Below are 11,842 nucleotides of genomic sequence, written 5' to 3'. Positions count from 1 at the left end.
ACCACAAGCAGGAAGTGCACCTGGCACACCTCCGTCATAAAGGTGGGTGTCTTAAACAAAGAAGGTGACATCATAAGGGAAATGTGGAGTCCGGTTGGTCAGTGACTGATGGAGGCGAGAGGAACTGAGATGAAAGATCAGTCATGATTAGCTCATTATATCTCGTGCCTAGTGATGACAACCGCATCAAAGACGCCAGTGTGTTAATGATGCGGAGGAAATGAGAATGGAGCCACAGTTTGTAAACAAGGTGTTAAAATTAAACAAGAGTAAACAGACACTCATTATCCTTATACTGAACTCAGAAAAGAAAAAATAAGAAGAAGAATAGTATTTATAGCAAGTGTTGGTTGTTGTTTTTTTAAATCCATATCTGATTAGAATGAAAAGGAACTAACTCAGCCCTAAATAAATGTGAACCCTTCAGCAGGTAAACGCACCTGCTAATATGTAGGGAAATATCGTTTCCCTGGCAATGGGCGGAGTGACTGATGATCCAGTAAGTCTGGCGTGCCTCACCCCTCTCGGGACCGCGCCTCCCCAAGGGCTAAAATGAGTTTCTGCCCCTTTAAGAAGTTGAGCTGTCCAGCACAGCTGGGATTTCAACACGGACAGATAGCGCAATGAAGAGCAGCGTCGACCCGTCATCATGTGCACCGGGCTTTCGAGGACTGCCTGTCCGCTGCGACTTTTTGCCCTCTGCATCCTTCTTTCCCACGCAGCAGCCTATTTCGGGTCAGCAGAGACTTTTCTATCCTCTATCTTTTCTGAACTCATGGAAATAGCCTCTGACTGCATTATTGTTGCATTTCACATGGAATCGAATCATTTTAAGATGCGGCAACAGGTGGAGATATTTGGTGATGTTGGATGTCCCATGCGCAATTACGCATATCTTGTTATTGGTTGTATGTTTAACAATCAGGTTTAAAAGCTACATTGCAGGTTGTCTGTTACAAATAATCAAATGAGGCTAAGTCATATCATTATATCCTGAATGTGGCATTTTAAAGATATCTCAAATTAATTATTTAAATAAGGAAGACTTTTTGTCTGCTCTTAAAAAGTAGCTACAAGTAACGCTGTTAGATGTAATTTAAAGTTGTTGTTTTTTTTCTAGTTGTTAATGTTTTTAAAACATTGATGTGTCTAAAATATGTCAATGGTGTGCTGCTGGTCGATTATTGGCGTTGAGCGCAGCGCAGTGTATGGATCCAGATGTCTTCCGATGGTTTGGCACCGCGTCCTTGCCCTCGCACTACCTGATAATTAAGATCTTTCTGGCTTATGCTCATAGGACGTTGCTCCACTTGTGTTTATAATAAGAATCATGAGCGTAAAAACACTCTGCAATTGGTTTTTATTTAAGAGTGCTTACTTAAATTTGTTAAGCGCCACAGTAAATCCAAGGGCGCTCAGACGTCTACTGGGTGACTGGGGAAAGAGCACGTGTAGTTTTCTGCATTATTTATTCAAACAAGACTATTCAAATTAGGTATTTAAACATATATTCAAAGCAGATGTGCCATCAGTCGGGCATTCTAGAAAAAAAAAGTTAATTTGTTGTCTTAAGTTTTCAAATAGCCTACATTAACCTTAGTGACAAAGTTTAAACTCTGGAAACCTATTGGAAATTGGGGTGAGATAAATAATTGTAACAAGTTAAACCAAAGATGTTTTATAACATTAAGATGAAAACGTCTTACACTCTGTGTGATGTTCAAAAGGGTCTTGAAGGTCTATTTTTAGTGTCTTTTAAATATGTGGTGATTGTGAACAAATCAAAATTAACCCCCTGCTGAAAAATAAATGAATGGTTTGAGTGACTGTAGCGTGCATGTTATTGTTAGCCTTACAGGTCGCGAGCCACTGGTCTTTCTGCCCGGTCCTTTTGCCAACGAGTCTCCGAACGGTAAAGCGCACCTGAAGCAATGCGAGCAGATGACTTTGACGCGCCGGCAAAAGCGCTTGTGCCGGCGAGAACCGGGGCTGGCGGAGACTCTGAGGGAATCTGTCCGCCTCAGCCTCCTGGAGTGCCGCTATCAGTTCCGCAACGAGCGCTGGAACTGCAGTATGGATGGCCGTGGAAGCCTTTTAAAACGAGGTAAAATATATGTCACCCTTATTCCCACAATATTTGTGTTCCATTCTGAAAACTTGTGTTTAAAAGCACATTTCTGTAAGAAATTAAAAAGAAATATTAAGTGTTATTAACATCAAACTAAATGTACAAATGTTTTGTGAAATGTTTTACAATATGTTGGAATATGATAAGGTTCACAGTTCAGCCATTTTAGCCTTGCGCTCAAGGTCATTCGTTTATGGAATTGTTCATAATTTGAATATGATGGGGGGGGGGGGGGTTCTAAATAAAATGGTATGTCCATCTAAAGATAGATAGATAGATAGATAGATAGGCTACTGGCCTTTGTTTAACTGGAATGTTGATGACAGCCCAAATGGAGAAGGAAGACAAAACAATTAATTTATAATTAATTAAAATTAAATAAAAAAGTTTGTTCCATTAGGAATATCACATAGTAAAAATTTAAAAAAGCGTTTTCATTGTTGAAGCAATTGTTTAATATTAACATGGAACAAAAAGAAAAGACCGAATCTTGTGAGTTTAAAACCCACAAAACACAATTGTACAATTTGCTGTTTGGTAGCCTTAAATTAGTCAGTACTACTTATTTATATTGTCAGAAAGGGAATGTTTTAGCATTAACAACTATGCAGAGACCTGCATGTGGTGGCTGCTTCCAAACGAACATGTGCGTAATGTGCAGGATGTGAATGTGAAAGCCATGCGTAGGTCAGTCCGCTGGTAATTAGGGACTTGGGAAGCGCGGAATCCCTGTGCGGTGAGGCCTCGCGGGGCCAGATGAAGTATTTTTATCTCGCGGAAAAGCGCCCAGTTCTCAGAGGAAAAGGGCGGCGTGGTCGCGCGCTTTCATCTGACAGAAAACTTAGTCAAAATAATAATTAATTGGATCAAAATACACGCCTTGCCTCAGCTCTGATTTAAGCAAACAATAATAGGCTACGAGGAGGCTGCGAGCAGGGACTGTGCTTAAGGATCGTGACAATACTGCACTTAATACTTAATTGGAAAAGTTGTAGCCTATAGTTCATGTTAGGGTTTCCATACAGGCTTGATAAGGGTGGCCTTTTCGTTTGAAGTAGATTTTGAAATAATAAATATAGTAATATAAATGTTTTTCAAAAGAAAAATGAGGCATAGCTACAAACAAAGATCCACTATATTTATTTTATTGTGGACATATCATATCCACTTTGTTATCAGTTATCAAAAGAACTTTAGATTTGCGTTACTTGCAATCAGAGATGATTGTTTTAAGTGCTCAGTATTTAGCTTGTAATGTGAACTCCTTATGCCCCCCTTATGAGGTTACCAATTAGTACATCAAATCTTTTATTACGTTAGTAATGATATGCCTGGAGTCATTATTTCAATGCACGCTATTTAAAACATTTCTCAAAAGCACTAATAGGCTGATTTTATTTCTGTGCACGACTTTTTAAAGTCTAAAAAGAGCTGTACACCTTTAAAACAGTTGCTCAGTGCTCATTTATGAATGCATTACTTCATCAGGTTTTAAAGAGACGGCCTTCCTGCTCGCGGTGTCATCAGCAGCGTTGTCTCACGCGCTGGCCAAAGCGTGCAGCTCGGGGCGCATGGAGCGCTGCACCTGCGACGATTCTCCTGGTCTGCAGCACCGCGAGGCCTGGCAGTGGGGCGTATGCGGGGACAACCTCAAATACAGCACTAAGTTTCTCAAGAAATTCTTGGGGCAAAAACGGGTCAGCAAGGACCTGCGTGCCCAAATCGACGCTCACAACATTAACGTCGGCATCCGGGTAAGACAAAAAATATGAACAAGCCTATGCCTATTTAAAAAAATAATATAATGCACGCTTTTAAGAGTAAAGTTTTCAAAAGGGGTTTTCGTAAAGTAGTTCCCCAGTGAACCAGTTTTTATCTTAATTTGCAGAACATGTAAACTATAATATAATAATATAAAGAACCTTTAGTAGAACTTGAAGGGTTCCGTTGATTCTTCATGGAATCCCTTATAAAACGTTTATTTTTAAGGGTGTAGTCTACATGATCCATTACCCTCCAAAGGTCATTTAGAGAAGATCTGTAAGGGTTAACTCTCTCACAGACACTATAGCGTCCTCTCTTGGTTGATGGGGTGCGGTATTCTAGTTCATTGTTGCCCAAAGGAGAGTTCAGAGAGTGGGGTGAGGCAGGTAGGTGAGCAGGTATTGGCCAGCTCTCTAGAGCCAGGTGTTCCTTCCACTGGTCCAGGCATGACAGCGCTTGCTGTGGAGGCCCTCTTCAAAATTAGAGGTCTCCCATGAGGGCGATTATGCAGAGGCCTCTGTAATATACTAGCATTTTTTCCACCTATGCCTCCCGCTTTACCAGTCTTACTGCTGCCGCCGTCGCCACCGCTCTCCTAGACTTTCATAAATCCTCATAACATCCCTCAAAACAGTACTGTTACCAGGAGACGGCCAGCCTCGGGGAAAGACAGAGGGAACGAAAAAGGGGGAGGCTTTACGAGGTTCACAGAAAGAGTAAGAAAAGAACTGCTGGACAAACTCGGATCTTATCTTATCAGTCTCCGGTTTTGTTGTTTCCCACAGTTGACACCTCAGGCCACAGATGGCGGTTAACAAAAACAAGCAAAGGTGGCTGAGGTCTTGTTTTCCCCTCCCCTTTCAGATTCTCTTCGTTTCCTTGCTTTTTCTCTGTATTGCTCATGTGGCCCTGGGGTGGGAGCTCATACCTGTGTAGGGTGGAACACCCCCATCGACCATTTGACCTCCCCATCTCCCCTTGGGCCCATTTTTGATAGACTGATTTGCTCTGCAGCTACTTCCGCAGTTGATGTGAAATGAAGAGAGGAGGATGAATAGGAGACATAGATCAACAGTCAACCAATAAATGATGTGATTTTAATTTAGAGTACCAATACATTGAAATTGAAAATGGAGGGCGAGAGAGCAAAAAAACAAAGATGTGCTGATCTGAGCATAGATCAGGGATGGTGGTCTTCAAGAGGTGCAGGTCAGAGTGGAAAGACCGCCAGCTCAGGCATTCCACCTGCATCCATCTACACCAAGTCAACCCAATGTTTTTAGCTCAAGGCTATGGAGTCCTAGAGTATCAGCGGAATTACTCAAACAACTTATAATTTTGGAAAACATGCTGTTCCACATTTACAACTTGTATGCTCACTTCCCTCCCCACTTTTGGGGAGATAATCCATAACAATATATTAATGTGACTTCCCAATCATGTAAAATAGTCCTCTCTAGCCCAGTGGTTTCCAACTTTTTGGACTCTAAGCCTGCCAGCTGTCCACAATGTAACTTGAAGGTCCCATTACTTTTTCAGTTGGTCATGATTTTTGGTTAAGAGTTGAGAAGAAGGAAAATACGCTTACTCACAATATCTAACTGATAAAACATAAATATATATATATATATATATATATATATATATATATATATATATATATATATATATATATATATATATATATATATAGAGACCAACGCTACTTTGGCGTCATCGAAGGTTAACGCCCCTTTTTGGGGGAAAACAAACGGATTCCTGATACAGAAGTCGCTCCAGGGACCTTTTGTTTTTCATTGTTTCTGATGTGTACAGGCCTGTCAGACACAATTACAAACAGATATTGTATAATAGTTATATTGTTTAGTCCTAGCCTGTGAATATTTGAAACTTAAAATCAGTTAACAGCCAAGGTAGCGTGCCTAATGAGAGCTAACGTTAATCACGTAGCTACTAGCAGCTTCGTATTTCTAACTACAACAAAACTGTCAATAGCTTAAATCAAGTGTTATTCATTTGCACATTCAAAGCCAATGGAGCTTCAAGATTTTCATTTATGTGACTATTTGGGTCTAGAAATTCTACTTTTAAAACTTTTACTTTTACTACTTTTTAGTAATCTTGAGGCCCCCTTGAAAGTTTGCTGAGATCCCCTAGTCACCCTAGGTCTAATAGGGCCCATTTACACCAATGCAATATGAAATAAATTAAGAGAAATCCCCAACGAAAGGCCTGTTCACACCAAAGGTGAATCCACTCATGATTACTGCGGTAATATCGAGTTAACTCAAATTTGATTCAAAGTAATTATCAGGCTTGGGATTTGGACATATGACTAAAAGCTTAGGCTACACTTTTTTTTAGGTGTCCTTGTTGCAGTGTAATTATACATTTAAGTATTGAGTAATATTAATTAACTACATGTGCTATATGGTTGGGGTTTGGCTTATGGTTACTTGCATGCAATTATGCATACCGTATTTTTCAGACTATAAGTCGCATAAGTCGCATCAGTCCCAAAATACGTCATGATGAGGATAAAAACATATATAAGTCGCACTGGACTATTAAGTCACATTTATTTAGAACCAAGCAACAAGAGAAAACATTACCGTGTATAGCCACCAATAAATGCTGTTCAGTGTAGGCTACAGGAGCACTGAGCAGCATAAAGCGCCCTCTCTCGGCTGTAGATGGTAATGTTTTCTCTTGGTTCATTTCTCTCGGTTCATATCAAATTAATTTTGATAAATAAGTCGCACCCGACTAAAAGTCACAGGACCAGCCAAACTATGAAAAAAAGTGCGACTTATAGTCCGGAAAATACGGTAATTTATTCTTCTTATGAATGTAACATGTAACATGCTTGACAAGGACACCTTAAATGGGTTATATGATGCGATTTAAATTTTTCCTTTCTCTTTGGAGTGTTACAAGCTTTTGGTGCATTAACAAGATCTGTAAAGTTGCACGGACTAAAGTCTCAAATCCAAAGAGATATACTTTATAAAAGTTAAGACTCGTCCACGCCCTCCTAAAATGGCTCGTTCTAACACGCCTCCACATGTCTACGTCACTATGTGGGAAGATCTGCAAAACGCCACACAAATGCTCATGCAAAGAAACAAGGGCGAACCTTTTATTCTCTCTGTTGCTGTCAGTGCCATTTCGTGGAGAAGCTGTGTGTTTCATTGTGAAAGTGAAACTACTTTGCTTGGGCTTCAAAAAGAGCACAACATCCACTTTGTCAAATCCACCAGCTGTTCCTCGCTCTAGCCGCTGGCTGCTGCTCACTCAAGCCATGGGCCGTTCCTCTCTCGAGCTGCTGCTAGATTTACATATGTAAAGGATTTGCTATGATTCATATGCGAGTTTTGAGCAGTGTAGATTAGAGCTTGTTGTTTGTCATTTCTCAGATCACAAATGCAGACATGGTTTTATGTTTACGTAGCGCGATATTCAACGCAATGCGTAAAAAGACAGTATAAGTCATTATAATCAGTAATTATGTTCCCACTGGATGCAACTGCCTCTTTTGTAATGGGTTTCATTGTTTTTGTCTTGTCATGCCAGTGTTCTGACCAGGACACGCCATAACAGTATATTCTGAGGGGCATAACATTTCCGTCAGACGCTTAAAACATTCGGCCAATCACAAAGCACTGGATAGCTGGCCAATCAGAGCACACCTCGCTTTTCAGAACAAAGATTCTTGTAAAAATCAACGCGTTTCAGAAGGCAGGGCATAGAGGAGAAACAATAATGTACATTATGTGGAAAATAATGTGTTTTTTTTTACCTTAAACCACATAAACACATTTCACTACACCAAATAAACAAAATAATGTTATTTTTAGCTACATCATATGACCCCTTTGAAATAAAATGTTACCAAACATATATCTTATTGGCTGGCACATTTCATCACCAGACAAAACTCAAAAAATCGCTGAAGTGTGAATAGCTTTACAAAAATTGTTTCTCTTTAAAATCTTCTTCAGTACCAAATATCCATGTGAAAAGGTCAAAGCCAATCCAATAAGTGAGACCAAACTTCAGCAGCCTATATTGAATTTTTTGTTTCATTTTCACAGGATCATAGTGTTGTATTTGGCGTGCAGCGTTCATGTCTTCACCTCTGTCTTTTAATTTTTCTCTCAGGCGGTGAAGAGTGGTCTTAAGACTACTTGTAAGTGTCACGGTGTCTCCGGTTCTTGTGCTGTGAGAACATGCTGGAAGCAGCTCTCCCCGTTTCAAGACACAGGCCATCTGCTGAAGTATCGCTATGACACGGCCATTCGAGTGCATAGTGTTACCAACTCTGCCACTGGAGAGACCGAGCTGGCCAGCCCACGGCGCCACAGCAACACAGGTCCCCGTCTGCGGCCCACCGAGCTGGTATTTCTGGAGGAGTCGCCCAGCTTTTGCAGGCCATCGCGCTACTCCCCCGGGACGGCTGGCAGAACGTGTTCAAAGGACACCAGCTGCAGCAGCCTGTGCTGTGGACGGGGCTACAACACGGCCCTCCACCTCACCACCCTCTCCTGCCACTGCCAGGTCCGCTGGTGCTGTCACGTCGAGTGTCAAACCTGCCTCCAAGAGGAAGAGGTCTACACCTGCAAGAAACACTGATAGCAAAGAAGGAGACCGAGAAGACAATGTGGAAATGGAAGAAGGCTGAGGATTGTTAATGCGTCGGCTAGACAACTAGTAGAGTTGTGAGAGGTTTTGAGGTTGTGATAAGGAAAAAGATCTGCCAGTCTTACCTGCTTTAGTTGTGATTCACTTTCTTAAACTCTGGGCTCCCACATGGAGTTCTGAACAAACGTTCAGGAGGAACGTGGTCATTTAATACGACCAATCAGTGCCTGAACAAGCATTTATAAGTGCCTTTGACAGTTCCTCCACCACCCCAGCTCAACCTTTGAGGAAATCTTACTTTTGTTCTTCAGCTCAAACCCTTTAACATGGACAGCAAGCAAAATATGTATACCCTCTCTTCATTAAAGATTAAACAGACCCGTTAACTCATGCCACAAGTGTGGGCAAACCTGGCCATGGGTCCCAGGGCATTTGTGAGATGCTTAGATTCAAATGAGCTTTTCTGCTGTCAAGGAAACTAAATGGGACGTTTCATATGTTTCCTAGTTTAGTGGAGATTTGAATTGAACCAGGCCACTTTTTTCTTCTGCAGCAATAAACCAACTTCACTGGGAGGTTGCCTGTTGAGTGGTCTGTGTTGATCACACACTGATGGCAATGTACTAGAGATCTGCCTAGATCCGTGTAGTTATACTCAAACTGATAGTGAGGAAGTGAGACGGCGGTCTGCTCAATTATATTTCTGACTGCTTGTACTGTATATCTCTCTATTGCTCTGAGAGTCCACATATGAGTATGAGGCACTTATGAATGCATTTATTTGTGAATATTATGATAGTCTTTTATATGTAGTGAAGAAAGTACTTATGTCTGTTATGGTATTCACAGTTATAATGCTTAACAAAGATATATTACAAATTGGGAGGGTGGGGGGTGGTAATGCTGATAAACTGGAAATCTACTGGGACACTGTCTACTTTTATAGACTCTTCTAATGAATGTTAAAGAAAGTTATATAATCAGAAATATTTTGCTTTAGATATTGAATGGCCACTAAATTGCTGTATCTGGTAATAGATAGGAATGTATTTATTGCAATTCGATAAAACTGACCACCTGCCGCACCCGCTTCAAGTACACTTACTGGTGTATTCCAGACTGCATTCACAAATCTACACCCTTTTATTTATATTTGTCATATTGCTGCATGATTTCCAGCTTTGACTGTGTAGAAGTATGGCAAAAGCATTAGGGATCAGACAGAACAAAGTGTGTCATTAGAGCATGACCCGAACATCACCTCTCCCTACAGCTGCATATACTGTGTGCACACATCTGGGCTTCTGAGTATGTAGTCTTTATTCTACGGTTTCACATCAAGGGCAATGAGAGTGAGTATGTACCATCCAGAACAAAGGAAAACATCTCCTTTCCTAGTAAGCAAGGTTCTCTGGTCTATAAATTCTATAAGCCCTTTCATGTGTATGAAGCCTTTGATAAAGCCCATTCCAGTCCCCCATTAGCCCATTACCAATCAGAGCAAATAACAGCGCTTTTTCTTCAGAATTTGCTGAAAGCAGAAAGAGTTGAAAGTAGGTGTGCTGGATTCCCAATGGAGGCCTTTGTTACAGGGATATTTAATATTTTTTGTTATGTAATGTTTTGTTAATTTTAGCTTTATTTTTTATATTGTATTAATTTGGCTGTTTTTAAGCTCAATTTTTGTTTGTTTTACAGTTCTTAGCTGTTATTTGTTTTGTTTTGACCAAATGCGAGTGGAATTGTTGAAAATTAGTTGTGTAGGTGCACTGCACATAAAGGCACATTTTAACTCAGACACAAAGTATTACTCATAAATATTTTCTGTTAAAATAAACATAACATGCATTTATTCACTTAACAACTGAAACTCAAATTTAAAGTATGAGAATGTGAGCGTGTACGTGCCTATTTCTGTGTGTGCGTGTGTGTGTGTGCATGGTGATTCTGGGAAGGCAGAAAACTGCAGTAAAATTGGCCACATCAATCAAGTGAAAGAAAGTCCAAGCATTCAGTGACATGCCATTCAGCTGAAGCATTTGTAATGTCTAAAACGTTTGCTTCAAGAGGGTTTCACTCAGACTCATTTGAAGTTCATATGCATGATATGAAAGCTTTGTCCTGGAATCGATTCAGTTTCTATGAAAGAGACTTTACTGAAGAAAGAGAGTTCTCACACTGAGTCAGCACATGCAAATATCTGAAACCCCAACAGTGGCTGTGAAAATCCAAATGAGATTGTTTCCTACATCTGAGTGGATGTGTGTGGATGTGAGCGTGTTTCTCTGCTGCATCTGATGAAATGGTAACATTTATAGCACAGATATCCGTAATGAACCCTCTGTCAACCTGTGGGTTATGGAGTCTATGTGTTTGTTTGTGTTGTCATAGCTTTAACAGTGTAATGTTTCACTTTGTGATTTCATGCCGGGGATTTTTTTCTACTACCTCACCCGGTCTATGGGGGAAATGAAATACTAAGATGTTTTTTCTTACTAGATATTTAAGACAATGCTTCTTTTAAAAGTTTTAGCCTGAAATACAGATGCATTTACTATACATTTCTTTTTAAAAACTTTTGTGAACTATTTCCTTATTTAAGAACCAATTTATCATATTCAAATAAAATACTACATTTGTAAAAATGGTGCCTGGCATTTGTCAACAGATTGACCTCTTGAAATGAAATGTAAAAAATGCTCACTTCCTTTCTGTCTCTCTGTCTCTCTCTCTCTCTTTCTGTGTTTGTGGTTGCACACCTGTCCAGAGCTCTGCACGCAAACACCTGCTCTCTAGTTAAATCACAGCTAATCATGGAGCTGATGGATCCTGACCTGCAGTATTTTCCTGTCACTACTCTCAACTTGAGCCTCATTCTAATTTCACTCACCCAAAACATATACAAATAGTTGGGCTTGCACATGATGTGCCCCTGCCACACACACACACACACACACATTCGCATGCACAATACCTAAGTAATGGACACCGGGAGTCTGGCATGAGGCAAGTGAGTTACTTATAGTTCAGGTACATTCATAATTGTGTAGCTTTCCAGTAACAAAGCTAATTTATGAAAGGCTGTTGTAAATGTCTGTAAGCCGGGAGAATAATCCAACAGGCTCACCTCAATGGTCCTCTATCCCTCAGTTCATTTAATTTAACCAAATGAAACCAAAATATTCACCAATTCTAGTTCCTGTTTAAGTTTTTGATTAATGTTTGTTCTGTTAAGTATAAACTTATGTCCACAATAGATTTTCCATTGTTTGTAAACCCTTCATTACTTTTGAGTGAGGGAAAAAATAA

General features: G+C 40.2%; 1 protein-coding gene across 2 annotated transcripts; it reads left to right on the top strand.

The window, feature by feature from the left end:
* Positions 1–546: 546 nt before the first annotated feature.
* On the top strand, positions 547–11,178 carry wnt9b (wingless-type MMTV integration site family, member 9B). 2 transcript variants are annotated; one of them, XM_052551289.1, is made up of 4 exons: positions 547–735; positions 1,851–2,104; positions 3,617–3,882; positions 8,054–11,178. In XM_052551289.1, the coding sequence occupies exons 1-4, from the start codon at positions 650–652 to the stop codon at positions 8,522–8,524; spliced, it is 1,077 nt and encodes a 358-aa protein (XP_052407249.1). In that variant the 5' UTR covers positions 547–649; the 3' UTR covers positions 8,525–11,178. The 2 variants fall into 2 exon arrangements, with proteins under 2 accessions (XP_052407249.1, XP_052407250.1); XM_052551290.1 differs by lacking the exon at positions 547–735 and adding an exon at positions 1,534–1,639.
* The last annotated feature ends 664 nt before the right edge of the window (positions 11,179–11,842 follow it).

The sequence above is a fragment of the Carassius gibelio genome, chromosome B3 (assembly GCF_023724105.1).
Source record: "Carassius gibelio isolate Cgi1373 ecotype wild population from Czech Republic chromosome B3, carGib1.2-hapl.c, whole genome shotgun sequence".
Classification (NCBI taxonomy): Eukaryota; Metazoa; Chordata; class Actinopteri; order Cypriniformes; family Cyprinidae; genus Carassius; species Carassius gibelio.
The sequence above is the reverse complement of the archived record's forward strand: the minus strand, read 5'-3'. Positions and strand labels throughout refer to the sequence as shown.

What these genes read in the sequence shown, in the direction of transcription:
- wnt9b (XM_052551289.1), top strand. Translation starts at nt 650, where the DNA reads ATGTGCACCGGGCTTTCGAGGACTGCCTGTCCGCTGCGACTTTTTGCC. An exon ending in CACGCAGCAGCCTATTTCGG is followed by an intron (nt 736 to 1,850) that starts GTCAGCAGAGAC and finishes TGTTATTGTTAG; the next exon opens with CCTTACAGGTCGCGAGCCAC. An exon ending in ACATTAACGTCGGCATCCGG is followed by an intron (nt 3,883 to 8,053) that starts GTAAGACAAAAA and finishes TTTTTCTCTCAG; the next exon opens with GCGGTGAAGAGTGGTCTTAA.